Source organism: Macrobrachium nipponense, chromosome 2, assembly GCF_015104395.2.
Source record: "Macrobrachium nipponense isolate FS-2020 chromosome 2, ASM1510439v2, whole genome shotgun sequence".
NCBI classification, from domain to species: domain Eukaryota; kingdom Metazoa; phylum Arthropoda; class Malacostraca; order Decapoda; family Palaemonidae; genus Macrobrachium; species Macrobrachium nipponense.
This window is the reverse complement of record NC_087201.1, coordinates 80,018,914-80,041,413: the sequence shown is the minus strand read 5'-3', so window position 1 is coordinate 80,041,413 and position 22,500 is coordinate 80,018,914. Positions and strand designations below refer to the sequence as shown.

Genomic DNA, 22,500 nt, shown 5'->3' with positions numbered 1-22,500 from the left:
GAAAGTTTCATAGGACGGTGGTCAGACCAGCAATGGTATATGGAACAGAAACAGCAAGTATGAGGACAACAGAGGAGAAGATAGATGTAGCAGAAATGAGAATATTGAGATGGATGTCGGGAGTAACAAGGGAAGATAGGATTAGAAATGAGTATATAAGAGGATCCACAAAGGTAGTTTAAATATCGATGAAAATACAGGAGGGAAGGCTTCGATGGTATGGACGGACACCTGTTACGAAGAGAGGAACCTCATGTTGGAAGACATACGATGGAAATGAAAGTGCGAGGTAGAAGGAATAGGGAAGACCAAGAAAGAGATGGTGTGATTGTGTAGGGGAAGATATGTTATGAAAAGGTATTAACGAGAACAATGCAAAGGACAGAAATTGATGGAGACGACTCATTCACAACGGCGACCCCATGAAAATGGGTTAAAGCTGGGAAGAAGAAGAAGAAGATTCCTCCTACAGATCAGGATTAGTGAGAAAAAGCATTGAATGGCATTATGGAAGCCGTCAATTCTTCATTCAGAAATTTCTTAAATTAACAATTCTGCGAAATTACATTTAACTGTCTGAAACATTAAACATGTTCAAAATAAACAAACACTGAGTTGATTGAATTATGTAGGGAAATGAGAACAGAAGATAAGGAATTGCGTAACAATGGCATTCACATATATAGTTTTCCCTTACAGTGATTTTTATTGACTTTTATTAATGAGATACGAAAAGGAGGGTTCCCTAATGACGTCAATTCTTCAGGACCATGACTCAGGAAAAATCAGTTTTTCTATTTTTACAAAAAGTCTTCTTGTGGCCGTTTCTCGCATTAATATTAAGCCTCGTAGGAGAGAGACTGGCAGACAGACGCACAGACAGAGAAAGAGATGGAACGTTTAACGTTTTCAGAGTCATTCATGCAACAAAAACAAATTGATTGAAATGTTAACCGGAGAGAGAGAGAGAGAGAGAGAGAGAGAGAGAGAGAGAGAGAGAGAGAGAGAGAGAGAGAGAGAGAGAGAGCGATTGCACCCACCTATTAAACTTCCTTGTCAAGTTCTTTTTTCTCTCTTGAGCTTTGTCTATATACAAATAATAATTATCGCTTCAGCGCCAGTTCAAGCTCTTACTAATTTCTCATGACTTCTTTTCGTGTTAAATATTCTGCAAGGCAAATAAAAAAAATAACAGAAAGATAAAGTTCGTTCCTAAACGCTCCATAATTATAAAAGTGGGTTGTGACCTTAAGCCCAGTCCAACCGGAGCGATTCTTCCGGCCGGCAGTTTAGCGTTGTGTCAAAGTTCTTGGGAAACTGGAAGTCGGCGACCAGCGATGTTGATGGTGAACCTATTGGTGACTCAGAGGTCGACAACAATTTAGTCCTCACTAATCGTAACATATGCAATGAATTTGTTGCTGGTGATATGAATGATGATTCAAGAGCACGAAATATGCTAACCCTTCTGTATCTCTTATGGACTTGTTCTGGATCTAGAAAGGGCCAATCTATTTTCTCCTGAATAGCTGTACTGTTATTCCATCTGAAAATTTGCTGTTGAATATATTTATGATTAGGAATCTTTCAAAATTATAACAACAAAATATCACCTAAATTCATAGGAGTTCCATCTCAACTTCAAATTCTGAAAGTAAATATGAGATGTACCTTTCTGTTTGATTTTACATTTTACCTTTGGGGACTGTATTCAGACACCTTGATCCTAGACTTTGGCTAAAACCTTCCATAGATGATAATACTCCCTTTTGCAATGATCCAAATCTTTCAACAAAACCTTTCAGATCAACTTGCCTAGAAGATAAGTTGCTTGGTGTAATTCATTCTTAGGCAAGACTGTCCTCAATCGTCTTCACTATTACTCTCTGAGTTACATTTAATGTTTTTGAATAATTATTAGCAACCTTTCATAATTTTTTCTCTCTCTTTTTGAGAGTCCCTTATCGAACATTTGTGATCCCTTTAATAGGTATGGTAAATGAAAATTAAATATATTATTATAGTATTTTTCTTTATTTAGATTCGTATTAAAATTCGAAGTAGTATTGCATTTTGGTCTTAACCATAATATCTGCCTCCCCCGAAGTGACCGAATCCACCAAATCCTCCAAATCCTCCAAATCCTCGATGGAATCCACCGTGAACGAATCCAGGTTCAGCTACTGGGCTCCTCTTTCCACGGTAGCCTCCATATCCGAATCCGTGACCTCCAAATCCACCAAATCCTCCAAGACCTCCAAATCCTCCAAAGCCTCGATGGAATCCTCCATGAACAAATCCAGGCTCAGCCTCGGGTTCGGGTTCAGCTACTGGGCTCCTCTTTCCACGGTAGCCACCATATCCGAATCCGTGACCTCCAAATCCACCAAATCCTCCGAATCCACGGTGGAATCCTCCAAAGTGACCTGGATCGGCTTCAGCTTCAGGGTCAGCCACAGCCACAGCCTTGGCTTCAGGCTCAGCTACTGGGCTCCTCTTTCCACGGTAGCCTCCATATCCGAATCCATGTCCACCGAATCCATGGCCACCAAATCCACCAAATCCTCCAAATCCTCCGAAGCCCTTCTGTGGGAATCCACTGTGGAAATCCAGGATCAGCTTTGGCTTCAGGTTCAGCAACAGGATCAGCTGCTACTATCCCCAAAAGGACCACGGCTAAGGTGGCGATAATCGTCTGCAAAAATTTATTGGACAATTCTGATGATATCTTAAGACATTTGTTGAATCGTTATTTTTATATTTCACGTGGAATATTGTTCATGCCATTCCTCAGGACTAAAAGTTTTGCATTTCTTTTTTTTTAATATTCTCAAGGTGGTATTTTCTGAAATACATACCCATTAAATATAAAATATATAATACCAGCTAAAAATAATACAAGGTATTGTAAATTATTCAGAAAAATAATTGACGTCTTTGTTACATATTTTATATTCAAACTACATACTCCTTTCAAATAAGAAAAAAGATAGAGATGCGGTCATAATGGCTAAGGAATTCTCACTCTGAGATAACAAAAACCGCATTGTAAATAAGAAAAATATGTTTTCGTTCTGAAGCACAAGTTAAACAACATATCAATAAATTTTGAGTTTCATTTCCTGCGCTGTTTACCATATATTTAATGTTCACAAATCGATAACTAAAACTTATATATTAACGTAATCGTCTAGTTATACTTTGTTAATAAGAGGAAAATATATCCCAAATTCATGATTGTGTGAAAAATGAAAATGAAATAAGAAACTCTACTTCAATTAATTCTCTCTCTCTCTCTCTCTCTCTCTCTCTCTCTCTCTCTCTCTTCCTTACCTTGGACATCATCGTGCAGTGCTTGAGAGGCGACTGTACTGAAACAGACTCGGGGATCCCTTTATATACTGACTGAGGAAAGCCAAGTGTCCTTCGGACGATCATCAGGATCTGGAGGAAAAGAACTACGTCACCTCCTACCAATAAACAAGGGCCATAGTGGCAACCTTCACCTCTATTTCAACTTTCTTTTCTTCTGGAAAGATTGTTGAAGTTTCGTATGATACTTAGATATTTCATGCTCATGAAATGGAACATGAATATCAATAAATGTGCACACACACATACACTTTATAATGTATATATATATATATATATATATATATATATATATATATATATATATATATATATATATATATATATATATATATATATATATATATATATATATATATATATATATATATATATATATATATAATATATATATATGAATAACTTGATCACGAAGTATATAAAAGGTGATGCTATGTATAAATAAAGGTTTTTGCCACGAAGAAAAAAAGGAAAAAGTGAGATGTATTAATACATAGAGAATCTTTCCAATGCAAATTCAGTATTTATAGAAAACCCACAAATAATTTAACATATGTACATTTTTATTCTGGCCACCATCTTAATATTAAAATTTCAATTTTTTCTTCTATGTTCCTACACGCTTTGCGTATCGCGAGTCCACAATATCTTGACCAAGAAATAGAATACATAAAAAAGATAGGAATTGATCTCTGCTACCCACCTCATTTAACAGATTTATATTATCAAAAAGCTCGCAAAAAGTTTTATAGAGTTGCTATTAATGAAAAAGAAATGCCTAAAAATGTACTTAGCTTACCTTACTTTCGTGGATTTGAAACCATAAAATCAGTATTTAAATCGTTTAATGTTAATGTAGTGTTCTCTTTTTACAATACCATTAAAGATATGCTAATTAAGAATAGTCCGGTAACAAATAACATAATTATTTACAAAATTCCTTGTAAGGATTGCCCATCGTTTTACGTTGGTCAGTCAAGTAAAAATTTATGTGTACGTATTAAGCAGCATATGTATTCAGTTAGAACAGCCCAGACTTCAAATGCACTGTTTATCCATCTGAGTGAAAAATCTCATTGTAAATTGGGGTGATACCTCGGTAATTGCTAGATCTAATGATTATGTTTCAAGAAATTTACTGGAATCGACAATTATACAAATCACTAATAAAAAACACCTAAACCTTCTCTCTCTCTCTCTCTCTCTCTCTCTCTCTCTCTCTCTCTCTCTCTGGTTCGATATTCTCTCTCCCTCTTTCTCTTGCTCGATAATTATAGTTATATTTTCTTTCGTCTTTTCATTAATAATAATTTTTTGGGAAAATTTGTGTAAATTTCATGATATTAAATTGTATATGCTTCCTTGTTTTTTCAAAATGTACTGTTTTCTGGAAGAATAACTTGTTTAATGCGTGTATCCTCCAAGGTGTGGCTACCCTCAGGCGTTTCCTCGTTTCTGTAGAGTGAAATCGCCCTTATTGCTAATCTTGTAGTGTCAGTCTGGATATTAAGCCTTCTTTTGACTATGTTTTCCTCTGTAAAATCAGTTTGCCTTAGTAAAGGGTCTGAACAGGACCGAAAGTACTCGGCTATCTCGCTTTTTCATTTTTTCCTTCGTGGCAAAAACCTTTAATTATACATATATATAGTATATATATATATACATCCTGCAGATCAGGATTAGTGAGTAAAAGCATTGGATGCCATTATGGAACCCTTCAATTCTTTGTTCAGAAATTTCATAAACTAACAATTCTGCGAAAGTACACTCAACTGTCTAAAACATTAACTATGTAGTGAAATGGGAACAGGAGATAGGGAAGTGTGTAACAATGGCATTCACATTTATAGTTTTCCCTTACATTGAATTTGTTTGACTTTTATTAATGAGACGTCACATTCTTCAGGACCATGACTCAAGAAAAATCAAAGTTTTTGTAATTTTACTAAAAGTCTTCTTGTGGCCGTTTCTCGCATCAATATTAAGCCTCGTAGGAGAGAGACTGGCAGACAGACAGACAGACAGACAGACAGACAGAGAAGAGATGGAACGTTTAACGTTTTTAGAGTCATTCATGCAACAAAAAACAAATTGATTGAAATGTTAACCGGAGAGAGAGAGAGAGAGAGAGAGAGAGAACGATTGCAGCCATCTATTAAACTTCCTTGTCAAGTTCTTTTTTCTCTCTTGATCTTTGTCTATATGCAAATCATAATTATCGCTTCAGCGCCAGTTCAAGCTCTTACCAATTTCTCTTGACTTCTTTCCGTGTTAAATATTCTGCAAGGCAAATAAAAAAAATAACAGAAAGATAAAGTTAGTTCCTAAACGATCCATAATTATGCAAGTGGGTTGTGACCTTAATCCCAGTCCAACCGGAGCGATTCTTCCGGCCGGCAGTTTAGCGTTGTGTCAAAGTTCTTGGGAAACTGGAAGTCGGCGACCAGCGATGTTGATGGTGAACCCATTGGTGACTCAGAGGTCAACAAAAATCTAGTCCTCACTGATCGCAACATATGCAATGAATATGTTGCTGGCGATGTGAATAATGATTCAAAAGCACGAAATATGCTAACCCTTCTGTATCTCTTATGGACTTGTTCTGGATCTAGAAAAGACCAATCTCTTTTCTCCTGAAGAGCTGTGTTGTTATGCCATCAGAAAATTTGCTGCTGAATACGTTTATGAACAGGAATCTCTCAAAATTATAACAACAAAATATCACCTAAATTCATAGGATTTCCATCTCAATTTCAAATTCTTAATGGAAATATGAGTATATGTTCCTTTCTGTTCAATTTTTCATTTTACCTTTGGGGACAGTATTCAGACTCCTTGATTCTAGACTTTGGCTACAACCTTCCATAGATATTAATACTCCCTTTTGCAATAATCCAAATCTTTCAACAACACCTTTTAGATCATCTTGTCTAGAAGATAGTTGCTAAGTGCAATTCACTTTTATGCAAAACTTTCTTTTTCCGTTTCTTCTAGTACACTCTGACTTCTCTTTAATGATTTACAATGATTATTAACAACCTTTCATATTACCTGTTTTTTGGGGGGTAGGGGTTAATGAAAATCAGACATTATTATGGTTTTTTTTTTATTTAGATTCGTATTAAAATTCGGAGTAGTATTACATTTTGGTCTTAACCATAATATCTGCCTCCCCCGAAATGTCCGAATCCACCATGTCCTCCAAATCCTCCAAATCCTCCAAATCCTCGATGGAATCCACCGTGAACGAATCCAGGCTCAGCTTCGGGTTCGGGTTCAGCTACTGGGCTCCTCTTTCCACGGTAGCCTCCATATCCGAATCCGTGGCCTCCAAATCCACCAAATCCTCCAAGACCTCCGAATCCTCCAAAGCCTCGATGGAATCCTCCATGAACAAATCCAGGCTCAGCTTCGGGTTCGGGTTCAGCTACTGGGCTCCTCTTTCCACGGTAGCCACCATATCCGAATCCGTGACCTCCAAATCCACCAAATCCTCCAAATCCTCCGAATCCACGGTGGAATCCTCCAAAGTGACCTGGATCGGCTTCAGCTTCAGGGTCAGCCACAGCCACAGCCTTGGCTTCAGGCTCAGCTACTGGGCTCCTCTTTCCACGGTAGCCTCCATATCCGAATCCATGTCCACCGAATCCATGGCCACCAAATCCACCAAATCCTCCAAATCCTCCGAAGCCTCTGTGGAATCCACTGTGGAATCCAGGATCAGCTTTGGCTTCAGGTTCAGCAACAGGGTCAGCTGCTACTATCCCCAAAAGGACCACGGCTAAAGTGGCGATAATCGTCTGCAAAAATTTATTTGACAATTCTGATGATATCTTAGGACATTTGTTGAATCGTTATTTTTATTTTTCACATGGAATATTGTTCATGCCATTCCTCGGGACTAAAAGTTTTGCAATTTTTTTTTAATATTCTCAAGGTGGTATTTTCTGAAATACATACACATTAAATATAAAATATATATTACCAGCTAAAAATAATACAAGGTATTGTAAGTTATTCAGAAAAATAATTAACATCTTTGTTACATATTTTATATTCAAACTACATACTCCTTTCAAATAAGAACAAAGATAGAGATGCGGTCATAATGGCTAAGGAATTTTCACTCTGAGATAACAAAAACCGCATTGTAAATAAGAAGAATATGTTTTCGCTCTGAAGCACAAGTTAAACAACATATCAATAAATTTTGAGTTTCATTTCCTGCGCTGTTTACCATATATTTAATGTTCACAAACCGATAACTAAAACTTATATATTAACGTAATCGTCTAGTTATACTTTGTTAATAAGAGGAAAATATATCCCAAATTCATGATTGTGTGAAAAATGAAAATAAAATAAGAAACTCTACTTCAATTAATTCTCTCTCTCTCTCTCTCTCTCTCTCTCTCTCTCTCTCTCTCTCTCTCTCTCTCTCTCTCTCTTTTCCTTACCTTGGACATCATCGTGCAGTGCTTGAGAGGCGACTGTGCTGAAACAGACTCGGGGATCACTTTATATACTGACTGAGGAAAGCCAAGTGTCCTTCGGACGATCATCAGGATATAGAGGAAAAGAACTACGTCACCTCCATAAACAAGGGCCATAGTGGCAACCTTCACCTCCTATTTCAACTTTCTTTTCCACTGAAAAGATTGTTGAAGTTTCGTATGATACTTAGATATTTCATGCTCATGAAATGGAACATGAATATCAATAAATGTGCACACACACACTTTATAATTTATAATATATAATATATTATATATATATATATATATATATATATATATATATATATATATATATTTATATATATATATGTAATACATATATGAATAACTTGATCACGAAGTATATAAAACGTGATGCTATGTATAAATAAAGGTTTTTGCCACGAACACGAAGGAAAAAAGGAAAAGTGAAATGTATTAATACATAGAGAATCATTCCAATGCTAATTCAGTATTTATAGAAAACCCACAAATAATTTGACATATGTACATTTTCATTCTGACCAACATCCTAATATTAAAATTTCAATTTTTTCTTCTATGTTCCTTCACGCTTTGCGTATCACGAGTCCACAATATCTTGACCAAGAAATAAAATACATAAAAAAGATAGGAAACGATCTCTGCTACCCACCTCATTTAATTGATTTATGTTATCAAAAAGCTCACAAAAAGTTTTATAGTGTTGCTATTAATGAAAAAGAAATGCCTAAAAATGTACTTAGCTTACCTTACTTTCGTGGATTTGAAACCATAAAATCAATATTTAAATCCTTTAATATTAATGTAGTGTTCTCTTATAACAATACCATTAAAGATATGCTAATTAAGAATAGTCCCGTAACAAATAACAACATCATTTACAAAATTCCTTGTAAGGATTGCCCATCGTTTTACGTTGGTCAGTCAAGTAAAAATCTATGTGTACGTATTAAGCAGCATATGTATTCAGTTAGAACAGCCCAGACTTCAAATGCACTGTTTATCCATCTGAGTGAAAAATCTCATTGTAAATTGGGGTGATTCCTCGGTAATTGCTAGATCTAATGATTATGTTTCAAGAAATTTACTGGAATCGACAATTATACAAATCACTAATAAAAAACACATAAACCTTCTCTCTCTCTCCTCTATCGCTCCTCTCTATCTCTCTCGTCTCTCTCTCTCTCTCGCTCTCTCTCTCTCTCTCTCTCTATCTATCTCTCGGCTCTCTCTCTGGTTCGATATTCTCTCTCCCTCTTTCTCTTGCTCGATAATTATAGTTATATTTTCTTTCGTCTTTTCATTAATAATAATTTTTTGGGAAAATTTGTGTAAATTTCATGATATTAAATTGTATATGCTTCCTTGTTTTTTCAAAATGTACTGTTTTCTGGAAGAATAACTTTTTTACTGCATGTATCCTCCAAGGTGTGGCTACCCTCAAGCGTTTCCTCGTTTCTGTAGAGTGAAATCGCCCTTATTGCTAATCTTGTAGTGTCAGTCTGGATATTAAGCCTTCTTTTGACTATGTTTTCGTCGGTAAAATCAGTTTGCCTTAGTAAAGGGTCTGAACAGGACCGAAAGTACTCGGCTATCTCGCTTTTTCATTTTTTCCTTCGTGGCAAAAACCTTTAATTATACATATATATATATATATATATATATATATATATGATATATATATATATATATATATATATATATATATACATATATACATCCTGCAGATCAGGATTAGTGAGTAAAGGCATTGGATGCCATTATGGAACCCTTCAATTCTTTGTTCAGAAATTTCATAAACTAACAATTCTGCGAAAGTACACTCAACTGTCTAAAACATTAACTATGTAGTGAAATGGGAACAGGAGAAAGGGAAGTGTGTAACAATGGCATTCACATTTATAGTTTTCCCTTACATTGAATTTGTTTGACTTTTATTAATGAGATACGAAAAGGAGGATTCCCTAACGACGTCACATTCTTCAGGACCATGACTCAAGAAGAATCAAAGTTTTTGTAATTTTACTAAAAGTCTTCGTGTGGCCGTTTCTCGCATCAATATTAAGCCTCGTAGGAGAGAGACTGGCAGACAGACAGACAGACAGACAGAGAAGAGATGGAACGTTTAACGTTTTTAGAGTCATTCATGCAACAAAAAACAAATTGATTGAAATATTAACCGGAGAGAGAGAGAGGAAGAGAGAGATAGAGAGAGAACGATTGCAGCCATCTATTAAACTTCCTTGTCAAGCTCTTTTTTTTCTCTTGATCTTTGTCTATATGCAAATCATAATTATCGCTTCAGCGCCAGTTCAAGCTCTTACCAATTTCTCTTGACTTCTTTCCGTGTTAAATATTCTGCAAGGCAAATGAAAAAAAATAACAGAAAGATAAAGTTAGTTCCTAAACGATCCATAATTATGCAAGTGGGTTGTGACCTTAAGCCCAGTCCAACCGGAGCGATTCTTCCGGCCGGCAGTTTAGCGTTGTGTCAAAGTTCTTGGGAAACTGGAAGTCGGCGACCAGCGATGTTGATGGTGAACCCATTGGTGACTCAGAGGTCAACAAAAATCTAGTCCTCACTGATCACAACATATGCAACGAATATGTTGCTGGCAATATGAATGATGATTCAAGAGCACGAAATATGCTAACCCTTCTGTATCTCTTATGGACTTGTTCTGGATCTTGAAAGGGCCAATCTATTTTCTCCTGAAGAGCTGTGTTGTTATGCCATCAGAAAATTTGCTGCTGAATATGTTTATGATCAGGAATCTCTCAAAATTATAACAACATAATATCACCTAAATTCATAGGAGTTCCATCTCAATTTCAAATTCTTAATGGAAATATGAGTATATGTTCCTCATTGTTCAATTTTTCATTTTACCTTTGGGTACAGTATTCAGACTCCTTGATTCTAGACTTTGGCTACAACCTTCCATAGATGTTAATACTCCCTTTTGCAATGATCCAGATATTTCAACAACACCTTTTAGATCAACTTGTCTAGAAGATAGTTGCTAAGTGCAATTCACTTTTATGCAAAACTTTTTTTGTTCGTTTCTTCTAGTACACTCTGACTTCTCTTTAATGATTTACAATGATTATTAACAACCTTTCATATTACCTGTTTTTTAGGGGTAGGGGTTAATGAAAATTAAACACATTATTATAGTATTTTTTTATTTAGATTCGTATTAAAATTCGAAGTAGTATTACATTTTGGTATTAACCATAATATCTGCCTCCCCCGAAATGTCCGAATCCACCATGTCCTCCAAATCCTCCAAATCCTCCAAATCCTCGATGGAATCCACCGTGAACGAATCCAGGCTCAGCTTCGGGTTCGGGTTCAGCTACTGGGCTCCTCTTTCCACGGTAGCCACCATATCCGAATCCGTGGCCTCCAAATCCACCAAATCCTCCAAATCCTCCGAATCCTCCGAATCCACGGTGGAATCCTCCAAAGTGACCTGGATCGGCTTCAGCTTCAGGCTCAGCTACTGGGCTCCTCTTTCCACGGTAGCCTCCATATCCGAATCCATGTCCACCGAATCCATGGCCACCAAATCCACCAAATCCTCCAAATCCTCCGAAGCCTCTGTGGAATCCACTGTGGAATCCAGGATCAGCTTTGGCTTCCGGTTCAGCAACAGGATCAGCTGCTACTATCCCCAAAAGGACCACGGCTAAGGTGGCGATAATCGTCTGCAAAAAATTATTGGAAGTGACCATGAAATTGTTGAATCATTATTCTTATTTTTCACATGGAATACTGTTCATGCCTCTGCTCGGAAGTGAAAGATTTGAAATACTTTAAATACGTCTGAACGTGTTTTTTTTTTTTTTTCAAAAATTTACTTTCAATGAAAACTATATCAGCAGATAAAAAAAAATACAAAATATAAATTATTCATGCAATGAATTCACGTCTATGTTATACTATTTTAAGTTAAATAATCTAGATATTCATTTCAAACGATGCTCACGAAACAATCAGAAAATCATTACACATGTCACAATTAGCGACAAATTTATACTCTAAGATGAAAATTGCGTGTAAAATTAAAAAAGTAACGAAAAAGATTTCCTCCATTCAGCATAAGTGTTGTTTCCCTTACATTTAACGTCCATCAGTTGAAAACTGAGATTAGTAACCTAATTTACCTTTTATTGGCATTTTTATGAATGAAACTGCACTTTGCTCTTCGAATCTATGATTAACGTAAGAGAAACTGAATTGAACAAACAGACTTTTTGTCTTCTCTCTCTCTCTCTCTCTCTCTCTCTCTCTCTCTCTCTCTCTCTCTCTCTTACCTTGGACATCATCGTGTAGTGCTTGAGAGGCGACTGTACTGAGACGGACTCAGGGCTCCCTTTATATACTGACAGGAAAAGTCAAGTGTCCTTCGGACGATATTTAAGCTTTTGAGGAAAAAATGCTACTTCATCGTCTAATAATAAAAAAAGGGTCATTATAGCATTTGTGCTCTCTCTCTCTCTCTCTCTCTCTCTCTCTCTCTCTTCTCTCTCTCTCTCTCTTCATTTAATGTGAAAGAAATCGTTTTAGTTCTTTATTACATTTAGAGATTATATATTTCTGAAAGAGAGCATATGCATGTATGTTTATTCATCTAAAGTATATATTTATATTCGTCTATATGTATTTTGTATACATGTACATATATACATATATATATATATATATATATATATATATATATATATATATATTATAAACAATGCATACATGCATACATACATATATTCATGCATATATGTGTACATACTTGAATAATTTGATCACGAAATATATAAAACGTGATGCTATGTATAATTAAGGTGATGCCACGGAGGAAAATAAAAAGACGAAAGATGTTGGCAATTCTCGTCTGTTCATTTTCCTCCGTGGCATCACCTTTATGTATACACACACACACACACACACACACACACACATATATAAATAATATATATATATATATAATATATATAATATATAATATTAATATACATTATATATAGATATTATTAATATATATATATAGATAATATATATATTATATATAATATATATATATATGTTAGTGTGTGTGTGTGTGGGTGTGTGTGTGTGTGTGTGTTTACTGTTGCAGACTGAAGAAAATATAGAATAAACTTCGTGGATTTTGTTTTATATATATATACATATACATATATATATAATATATATATATATATATATATATATTCATAGAGAGAGAGAGTGAGAGAGAGAGAGAGAGAGAGAGAGAGAGAGAGTAGACAAATCAGTAAATTCTATTTTCTGCCAGATGATCTTTCCTGAGATCAGAAGCTGACAATTAGGCTTCCGAAGGTTTAATGAAGAATGTTGCAGCTTCGGATGCCATCACCGAATGTTTCTTCTTCCAATAATCCTGTGAGAGTAAAGTGGAGTCTCTCCCAGGAAAAGAAAGAATTGAAACCACATTAGTTTCCTACCTTTACCCCTTAATGTGGCTACTGTCAATGAACGCTTAATGAAAGGGATACGAAATGTACACCTGTAAAGAAGGGAAGTTATCACAAGAGCATCGCATTAGGTGCAAACAAGTCTCGGGACTTCTTCCAGCTGAAAAAAAAAAAATGCTTGCTATGACAGCGTGTACATACATACAAAACATAGCTAACTTGAACAACATACATAGAAGGTTTCAATACGCTGTTGGTGGGACCTTCTGCGTAGGTGTATGAAAGCAGCTGATGTTGTCAAAGTATGAATGTGCCAGTGAAAGTTGTGTTGTATTTTCTAAGTCCTAACCCTACGAAGGAAAACAACCTGCCACGCACAAATATATATATAATATATATATATATATATATATATATATATATATATATATATATAAATTGATACATATGATTATATGCGATAGTCTGTCCCACACGACCAGCAGTTTTGCGCCAACAGGACTGTCGTTTTTTTCTGAATGTAATTTACGGCTCATGATCATGGCGTAAAATTCATTCCAAGGAAGTGTTCCAGTGGCGTATTTTAAGATAAGTTAAGATGAATATAACTAAAAAAAAAGGTATGGCACAAAAAGGGGGTTGGGGTCCCGAGAGAAACGAAAATAAAGGTTTCATCGAGCTCGAGCTGGCTATATTCGTATTGTTTGACCCGTCAAATACCAGGCAGAAAAATAACCAGTTCAAATTGGGGGTCGTTGGACTGAAAGCTTCTAAAAGTATTTCAATTTATATCTCCGCAAGAAGGAGGTGCTCAGTTCTCTTAACCTTTCGTTTAGACAATTGATAGAAAAAGCTACAGTGATTTTTTGTCTTCAGAAATTCGTTCTCTCTCTCTCTCTCTCTCTCTCTCTCTCTCTCTCTCTCTCTTTAATGCTACTGTAGTAATCGTGTGTGTGTGTGTGTGTGCTTTTTTTATGTTCCATAACCTGGTGAGAAAAGTATTTCAATGAACTTGGTCAAGTAAAGCTTTTGGTTAGTGTGTTTCAGATTGCCATACATTATATCAAATTTCCATAAATTCAAAAAGTATTTCTTCTGTGTTGCAGTGTTAATGCACTTCATAATAATTCGTATTTTGTAATCCATTTTATTTCCTTTTTACTTACATAGTAAATTTTTCTTGAGAATTTTATAAATATGGATTTGAATGTCATTTTTACACTTGTCAAATATTCTCACTCTTTGCTGCCCCTCCCAAGTAAGAAGTTTTCTAGCCAATGATGACATTACAGAAACGGGAAGTAGGGCTGACTTGCATAAAAGAAAAAAAAGACGCTTATGTGGACACAGCTGCCTCTAAACTAGATCTGCGTAAAACATTAGCCTTCAGTTTTCACTGCTTTGCAAGATTACCATAAAACAAGAACAAAAAAGGACGCTTGAAATCCAACGGCAACCAACGATAATTGCGCTTGAAACGCTGAGTAAGATAATTATCAAGGCTGCGCATGCTCAAGAATCATATTCGCAAATCCACACTTGCAAATTAAGCGTTATACAGGTTTCCCTGTTCAGCTATGTTATTTGTAAAGAAAACGACTTATTAAAGTACCAGCGGTATAGCTCGCATTATATTTGTGGGAATGGAGGCAACCTAAAAGTCACACCAAAATGAAGGCGGTCACGGTCTTGCTGTTAAACTTTCGTACTATGTTATAGTTAGACAGATTACATATCACATGACGCCGGCTTTCGGATTTTTAATGACTGGTATTTGATATATTATAATATGTGAGAGTAAGATGGATAGGAAGTGGAAATAGTTTGGTCATGTCCTCTACACAGCGCTCCCTCCCCAAGGTGTTGGGGGAAAGGGGGGGGGGGGGTGACGGAAGAATAGCGAATGATGGTGTCAGCTGGGCTTTCTAAGATCTCTGAAGGAAGCGAACTTTGAGTACCTATGGAAGCCAAGACTGGAATGTACGATGAGATTGTTAAGGCAGCTATCCTCCATGGAATTATTGTTTGGTAGTTGAATGCAATTGAGGGAAAAATGGTGGAGGATTTCCGCGGAGCGTAAATGGTACAAGAGCAATAAATAAAGGTGACTAATCTGGATATATGTAGGAGTGGAAAAAAGGGGATATCATAAGTAAAATGATGAAATGGATTGTTTTGAGATGGTTAGGACACGTGGAAAGAATGGAGGAGGATAAAATAGCGAAAAGTTTGCAAAGTTAGGATGCGTTGGGAGGACAGAGTTCAAGAAGAACTAGGGAGGGCTGGATAGGTGGTGCGTGAAAAGGAAACCCTGGGTCATCTGTGCAGGTGCTGGAAATAACTGATGCTTGGAAATTCTTCTTGCACTGGAGCTCATCTGCAAGTCTCTATATATATATATATTATATATATATATATATATAATATAATATATATATATATATATATATATATTGTATATAGATATATATATATATATATATATATATATATATGATATATACTATATATATATATATATATATATATACATACTATATATATATATATATATAATATATATATATATATAATATATATATATATATATATATATATATATATATATACATAGATATATATATATATTATATATATATTATATATATATATGTGTGTGTGTGTATGTGTGTATACACATACATGAAAAATACATAGTATAGAATTCCTTATGACAATCGTATCTCACATCGAAAGGATGAACTGAGACAGTTGAGTTTATAATCAAATGAGACATCTTGCCTCACGAAGAAGTGACCATGGCGAATCTTCACAATGACTGGAACACTGTAATTTAATTAGGTATATGACGGTTTTTACGAAGATTCATGATGCTACACTCATTACACTATGGACATTAATTATTGAAATGCCTATATATATATATATATATATATATATATATATATATACTATATATATATATATATATATATACATACATACACTACATACGTTACATACATACATACATACATCATACATACTACATACATACATACATAATAAATATATAGTATAGAATTTCCAATGACGATCGTATCTCACATCGAAAGGATGAACGTATACAGTTGAGTTTAAAATCAAATGAGAAATCTGGCTTCACGAAGTGACCATGGCGAATCTTCACAATAACTGGAACACTGTAATTTAATTAATTAGGTATATAACGGGTTTTACTAAGATTCATGATGCTACACTCATTACACTTCTGACATTAATTATTGAAATTAAAATCATCTCGTTTTTCAAGAGGCATAACGATTGAAAGATTTATTTTCTTTTTCATTTTCAAGAGCAACAGACTCTTGGACAGGCAGCAGAAAAAAACAAAACAAAACAAAACCAAGACAAGCCTGGAAGGAGGATGAAACAACCACAAAGGCAGCGACTGACCTTCCTGCCTCTGGGTGGAAGAAAGGTTATGATGAGAGTCAGGAAAAACAGAAGCAGAAAGGGAATTCCAAAGGATAGCTGCGAAAGGAAGCAGTCACCGAACCGTAAGATGTGAGATCATGTGACCGCTGCCCTTGCATCCTCCTCTCATATTCATTATTTACATTAAATCCCTTAAGACTTCTGTTATTGTCACCTCTACTACTCTTCACTTTAACGTTCAGATGTTGTCATCGATATGTGACGTCATTTGCTCAGAAAGATTAAGGTGGATTGTCCTTCGTGAGCAGTCTATGGGTCTCGCATATTTTGTTTGCAAACTTCGGATTATTACGAAAAATTAGTCATATATGAATCTTCCCTCAACAGAATTTTTTTCAAAAACAGATTAATAATAGATCAACTGTTTGATCGATGAGAGAGAGAGAGAGAGAGAGAGACAGAGAGACAGAGAGAGAGAGAGAGAGAGAGAGAGAGAGAGAGAGAGAGAGAGAAAGAGAGAGAGAGAGAGAGAAGAGAGAGAGAGAGAGAGAGAGAGAGAGAGAGAGGGGAGAGGAGAATCTGCAACTAAAAATAACCAACACCATTTGCAATTCATTACATTTTTCTAAGATAGGTAAATAATAGATAAACGAACTGGTGGATGAATTGAGAGAGAGAGAGAGAGAGAGAGAGAGAGAGAGAGAGAGAGAGAGAGAGAGAGATGAAACCGTTCCCCTAATCACTGCAACTAAAAAAAAAGAAATAAAAAACCTTCGAAAGGCTCTCACGGGAAAAGGTTTTTCCACCTATGACGAAATGACTACCGTGTTTCTGTCACAATATTTCAACACTTGCATACGATCGCCTATTCCTCAAGAATTTCCGGAATAACGCACTATATTTTCCACGACGCAGAAACGTATAGCAACAAGACAAGCGTTGGAAATTGGGAGACCCAAATAGCTACAAAAAGGCCACGTTTATTTCAGCCATTCCTACCAGTTTAATTCCAAGGGCGAGTTCCCCATCCCGGCCCCGTCCCACCCAACCACCTTAAAATCCCTGGTGGGGATCACGCGTGCTTGTAATTTAGGGCACCGAAATTTCTTAATTGCTTCCTCAAAAAAAAAAAAATGTTTTTACAGTCGTCGCAAATTTAGTTACTTTTCTTTATGAGATTTTATTTTTTGTTAAGCTGCTGTTCCATTCCAGTCATTATTTTCTAATTACATTTACGGCCATCTTGTATTGCTGTGCTTTTTTGTTCCGTTCCCTGTAATTATAAAAATCTGGATTTTTTTTTAACTCGCCATGAAAGAAACCTAAAACTCAGCCCAGTAATAATTCAGTTCCAGAAATGATGTAATACCATTAAATGAATGAAACCGCGGACGGATCTATTGTCTTATGAAAAGGTAAACGGTACAAAACTCGATTTCCATCGACTCGAACAAAAGCGGAGAAACCTTTCTCGGGTCGTTAAGTCTAGACTGAAAATATTTTTGGAAATAAATGTCTGTACCGTGACCCTCTGACCGAAGGATTTTCTCTTTTCCTTTGAACGAGGCGAAAGCATATTTCATTGTGAACTGCTTGGAAAATTGCTATTTTTTCCTCTCTTTTAAACTGCATCTCTCTCTCTCTCTCTCTCTCTCTCCTCTCTCTCTCTCTCTCGTGAATTTTCGTCTTTTTTTCCTTTATAGCACTATTCTATTTTTTCTTATTTCTATATTTCATCCTTCTCTCTCTCTCTCTCTCTCTCTCTCTCTCTCTCTCTCTCTCTCTCTCTCTCTCTCTCTCTCGTGAATTTTCAGCCTTTTTCCTTGATAATAATAGTAATATAAATTTTCCCATTTTTATACTTCATCTCTCTCTCTCTCTCTCTCTCTCTCTCTCTCTCTCTCTCTCTCTCTCTGTTTGTGAGTGTGCGCGCGAGAGCGGTGTGTTGTGAATTTCTTTATTTTTCCTTTATAAAATGAATTCAATCTATTGTCAATTCTTTTTATTATGAGCGATTAAATAGACTTTTTAGTAAACGATGAGACAGTATCATAAATATTTTTCTGCAAGATTTGAAAGGCAGTCAGTTACATTCTACTCTTTCCTCTCTCGCTCGTGAGATAACAGTTCGTAGTATTTCATTCCATTCAGAAATAGATAAAGATTATTCATTCTTTTTATTTCATCTCTACCAATATAATTGCACTTTGCTAAATGAAAACTATGGTATATTTTGCCCTCCTCTCCCCAACCAACCCTCTCTCTATATCAGTAAAGATTATTCATTCTTTTTATTTCATCTCTACCAATTTATTTGCACTTCGCTAAATGAAACTATGGTATTCTTTACCCTCCTCTCCCCAACCAACCCTCCCCCCCCCCCCTCTCTCTCTCTCTCTCTCTCTCTCTCTCTCTCTCTCTCTCTCTCTCTCTCTCTCTCTCATAAAGATTATTCATTCTTTTCATTTCATCTCTACCAATTTATTTGCACTTCGCTAAATGAAACTATGGTATACATCGTCCTCCTTTCCCCAACCAACCAACACACCCTTTTCTCTCTCTCTCTCTCTCTCTCTCTCGTCTCTCTCTCTCTCTCTCGGGCCTCATAGCTGTAGTTATAGTAAGAACCTCGCTTGATCCCGGAACGAGGAAGGGGTGGTATAGGCACGCTTCCTTGAACTCTACTACGTCCTTGATAACCTAAACAGTGATTTTGCTTTTGATTTTAGTCTCTGATTGGGGGAAGAGAGAGAGAGAGAGAGAGAGAGAGAGAGAGAGAGAGAGAATAGATAAGATGTACTGGTAAAAGAATGAGTGATCACTGCTCCACCATAATACATGGCATGTGTATATTATTAGAAAAACAGAAACCAGGAGCGAGTTACTTATCAAATCTTCAAATCTCTCTCTCTCTCTCTCTCTCTCTCTCTCTCTCTCTCTCTCTCTCTCTCTCTCCCTAAGATTTGATTATAGCACTAGCACATATAACAGGTGAAATTTCGAGAGAATTCATTCCATAATTATGGTTACATAATTGTGATCGACAGTAGGTAATCACACTAGTGAATCAGTGAAAATTTTACGTAGTTTATTCAAGTGTGTAAAAATATCAAGAACTCAAACATGAATCGTGTGGTTTTTCACTGAAGAAATTGTTTATCATTGAAGATGAACAGTTTAAGCACGGTTTCAAAGCGTCAAAAATCAGTCTTCGTTTATGCATTACAATGATAGCCTTGATCAAATTCATTTACCTAAAAAGATTTATATTAATATACATATTATTTTTATCATTTCAGTAGATGAAACTATTCACAGGGAACAAATACATAGGGGCCATTGACTTAAAATTCAAGCTTCCAAATATTGTTGGTTTCAACCTCCTATCGCGGACCCAACACTGTACTATAGTCGATTCATTTAAGGTAGATTCTTGCGCCTACGAGACGTTTGTTTGGCGGCCTCTGATTGGCTGGTACCGGGAGGTAGGCCGCTCGCTCATTGTCATATTTTCGTCTGTGACTTAGAAAACATGCAGTATGTTTATATTTCTTCATTTATCTCACGTTTTCCAAAAGATAATATAGTTTTGGTCATACCAAAGGATTCGGTATTAATTGTACAACTAAATAATCTTTTCCTGAAACCAATTAGATAAAACAAAGGAATTACAACGAGTAAAAGTGAAGAGAAAAAATTTCAATCTTTACACCTGTTTTTATTTATCATCGGATTTTTAATAAGTCATACGATCAAGATAAATTAAAACTTTTATTTTCATACAATGAAATCACCCTGAATACGCTGGTGCTTTCAGATTTTGGATGCGTGTAATATGTGAAGAGAAAATGAAGAATATGTCTTATTATTTTGCAGCCGTACTTGACTCAGCCTGATAGGAAGTCAATCTTTCTTAATTATTTGTTGTTTATATTTACTGAGATTATTATTTCATATCACTCAAATAAGTCTCTGATGTCTCTTTCATTTGAAAATATATTCATAAAATAAAATTAGAAACAATGTCTTGAAACAACCTGATTAAAGTTTAGGCTGAGTTGAAGAGTGTGAAGTCGTCTTTCCACAGAGTTCAACTTCTTTGCTGGATTGAATTCGCCGCGGCCCGCATGGGTCTGAGCTAACTATACCAGATGCATCCATCTGATTATTATTATTTTTTTCCTTGTCAGATATGCCCAGACATACTATATGATATTGGATTTAAAATGTTCGACAGTTATAATGTAAATTCTGTGTATTTATTTTCAGAAAATGTAATAATATAACATGGTAAATATTGTCGAAACTGCAACCTTTTATATGGCTAATTGGCAACTCAAATCTCTCGCTGAGACGACAAACGCAACGACGACGCCTTGCAGATCACATTCTCTCAGCAATACCGTCAAACTTGAATCATCTACTGTTGCAACATAATAAGACATATTCTCCACTTTCTCCTCACATTTTACACGCATCCAAAATCTGAACGCACCAGCGTATTCAGGGTGAAATTGTTGTATGAAAACACAAGTTTTATTTTATCTTAATCGCGTTAATGATGCAAAATCCGATGATAAATAAAAACAGGTATAAAGAATTAAATGCTTCTCTTTTCACTTTTACTCGTTGTAATTCCTTTGTGTTTTATCTTATTGATTTCAGGAAAAGATGACTTGGTTGTACAATTAATACCGAATCCTATGGTATGACCTAAATTTTCCTATCTTGAGCAAAGCGTGAGTTGATTGAAGAAATATAAACATAATATTGCTAGTTTTCTAAGCCACAGTAGAAAATGATGAGACTGAGCGAGCGGCCTACCTCCCGGTACCAGCCAATCAGAGGCCGCCAAACAAACGTCTCGTAGGCGCAAGAATCTACTTTAAATGAATCGACTATAGTAACTGATCAGAATACAGAACCAGTGATTTTTCATCGCCCCTGGCGAGGCGCGAACCCGCGACATCTGATTGGCATGCCACAACACTAACAACTTTACCAGCAGACCAGCTGGCCCATATGCTCGTACAGGAGTGTTATTTCAGATTTTTGTTTGGGGGGAGCGGGTGGTGGGGGGGGGGGGGGGGGGGGGGGGGGGGGGGGGCCAAGACGGTTTTGCGAGCGACGCAAGCGTAATCATTTGGGTTTTTTATTTTGAGCTATTTTATGTGTTTTTTGAAGCCACGTGAGGAAGGTATTTCAGCAAAAGCTATATACTCCCGCAACTGTTTGTTCCTCTCATCATCACTGGTAGCTAGTAGACAGACAAGGTTCAAGAAACGTATCATTTCCGAGAAATTTTATATATATATATATATATATATATATATATATATATATATATATATATATATATATAGTATTGCACATTTAAAAAGAAAACATGGTGTTACTTCTTGGGGCTTGGGGGGTCAGGGGGGCAAGTTGAAGCTTGAGGGTCGGAGCAAGTTGAGTCTTGGGGCGGCAGTTGGCCCCCCCCAAGCAGCACACCCACCCCCTCACCCCCGCAAAGGACGCCCCTGTGCTCGTACTCACAAGTAAGAGGGAGTGTTGTACATAATGCTAATTCCTGCAACCTGGGATTCCCGTTGACACGATTTACTTATTCACTTTCATCACACGAAGTTCTTCTACATCCAGAATTAGATCGCTTTTCGTGTTACTTATTTCGATTTCGAAGTTGTATTAGAAGAGCATTCATGAGTTATATTCTAAGAAAATTAGAGATATTTTACTATGAACTCAATACGTAAGA

The 22,500-nt window shown here is 36.0% G+C and overlaps 3 protein-coding genes across 3 annotated transcripts; all 3 read right to left on the bottom strand.

The window, feature by feature from the left end:
• Positions 1-2,013: 2,013 nt before the first annotated feature.
• Positions 2,014-2,589, bottom strand: LOC135221230 (keratin-associated protein 19-2-like; the record flags this gene model as incomplete). The annotated part of the gene is made up of 1 exon (XM_064259046.1): positions 2,014-2,589. A coding segment is annotated over one exon (510 nt), but the record flags the coding sequence as incomplete, so codon positions are not given.
• Positions 2,590-6,476: 3,887 nt separating this feature from the next.
• Positions 6,477-7,919, bottom strand: LOC135220700 (uncharacterized). The gene is made up of 2 exons (XM_064258109.1): positions 7,830-7,919; positions 6,477-7,172 (listed from the first exon to the last, which is right to left on the bottom strand). Exons 1-2 carry the CDS (start codon positions 7,839-7,841, stop codon positions 6,525-6,527), a joined length of 660 nt encoding a protein of 219 aa, XP_064114179.1. The 5' UTR covers positions 7,842-7,919; the 3' UTR covers positions 6,477-6,524.
• Positions 7,920-11,040: 3,121 nt separating this feature from the next.
• Positions 11,041-12,241, bottom strand: LOC135220701 (uncharacterized). The gene is made up of 2 exons (XM_064258110.1): positions 12,192-12,241; positions 11,041-11,582 (listed from the first exon to the last, which is right to left on the bottom strand). Exons 1-2 carry the CDS (start codon positions 12,201-12,203, stop codon positions 11,103-11,105), a joined length of 492 nt encoding a protein of 163 aa, XP_064114180.1. The 5' UTR covers positions 12,204-12,241; the 3' UTR covers positions 11,041-11,102.
• Between the last annotated feature and the right edge of the window lie 10,259 nt (positions 12,242-22,500).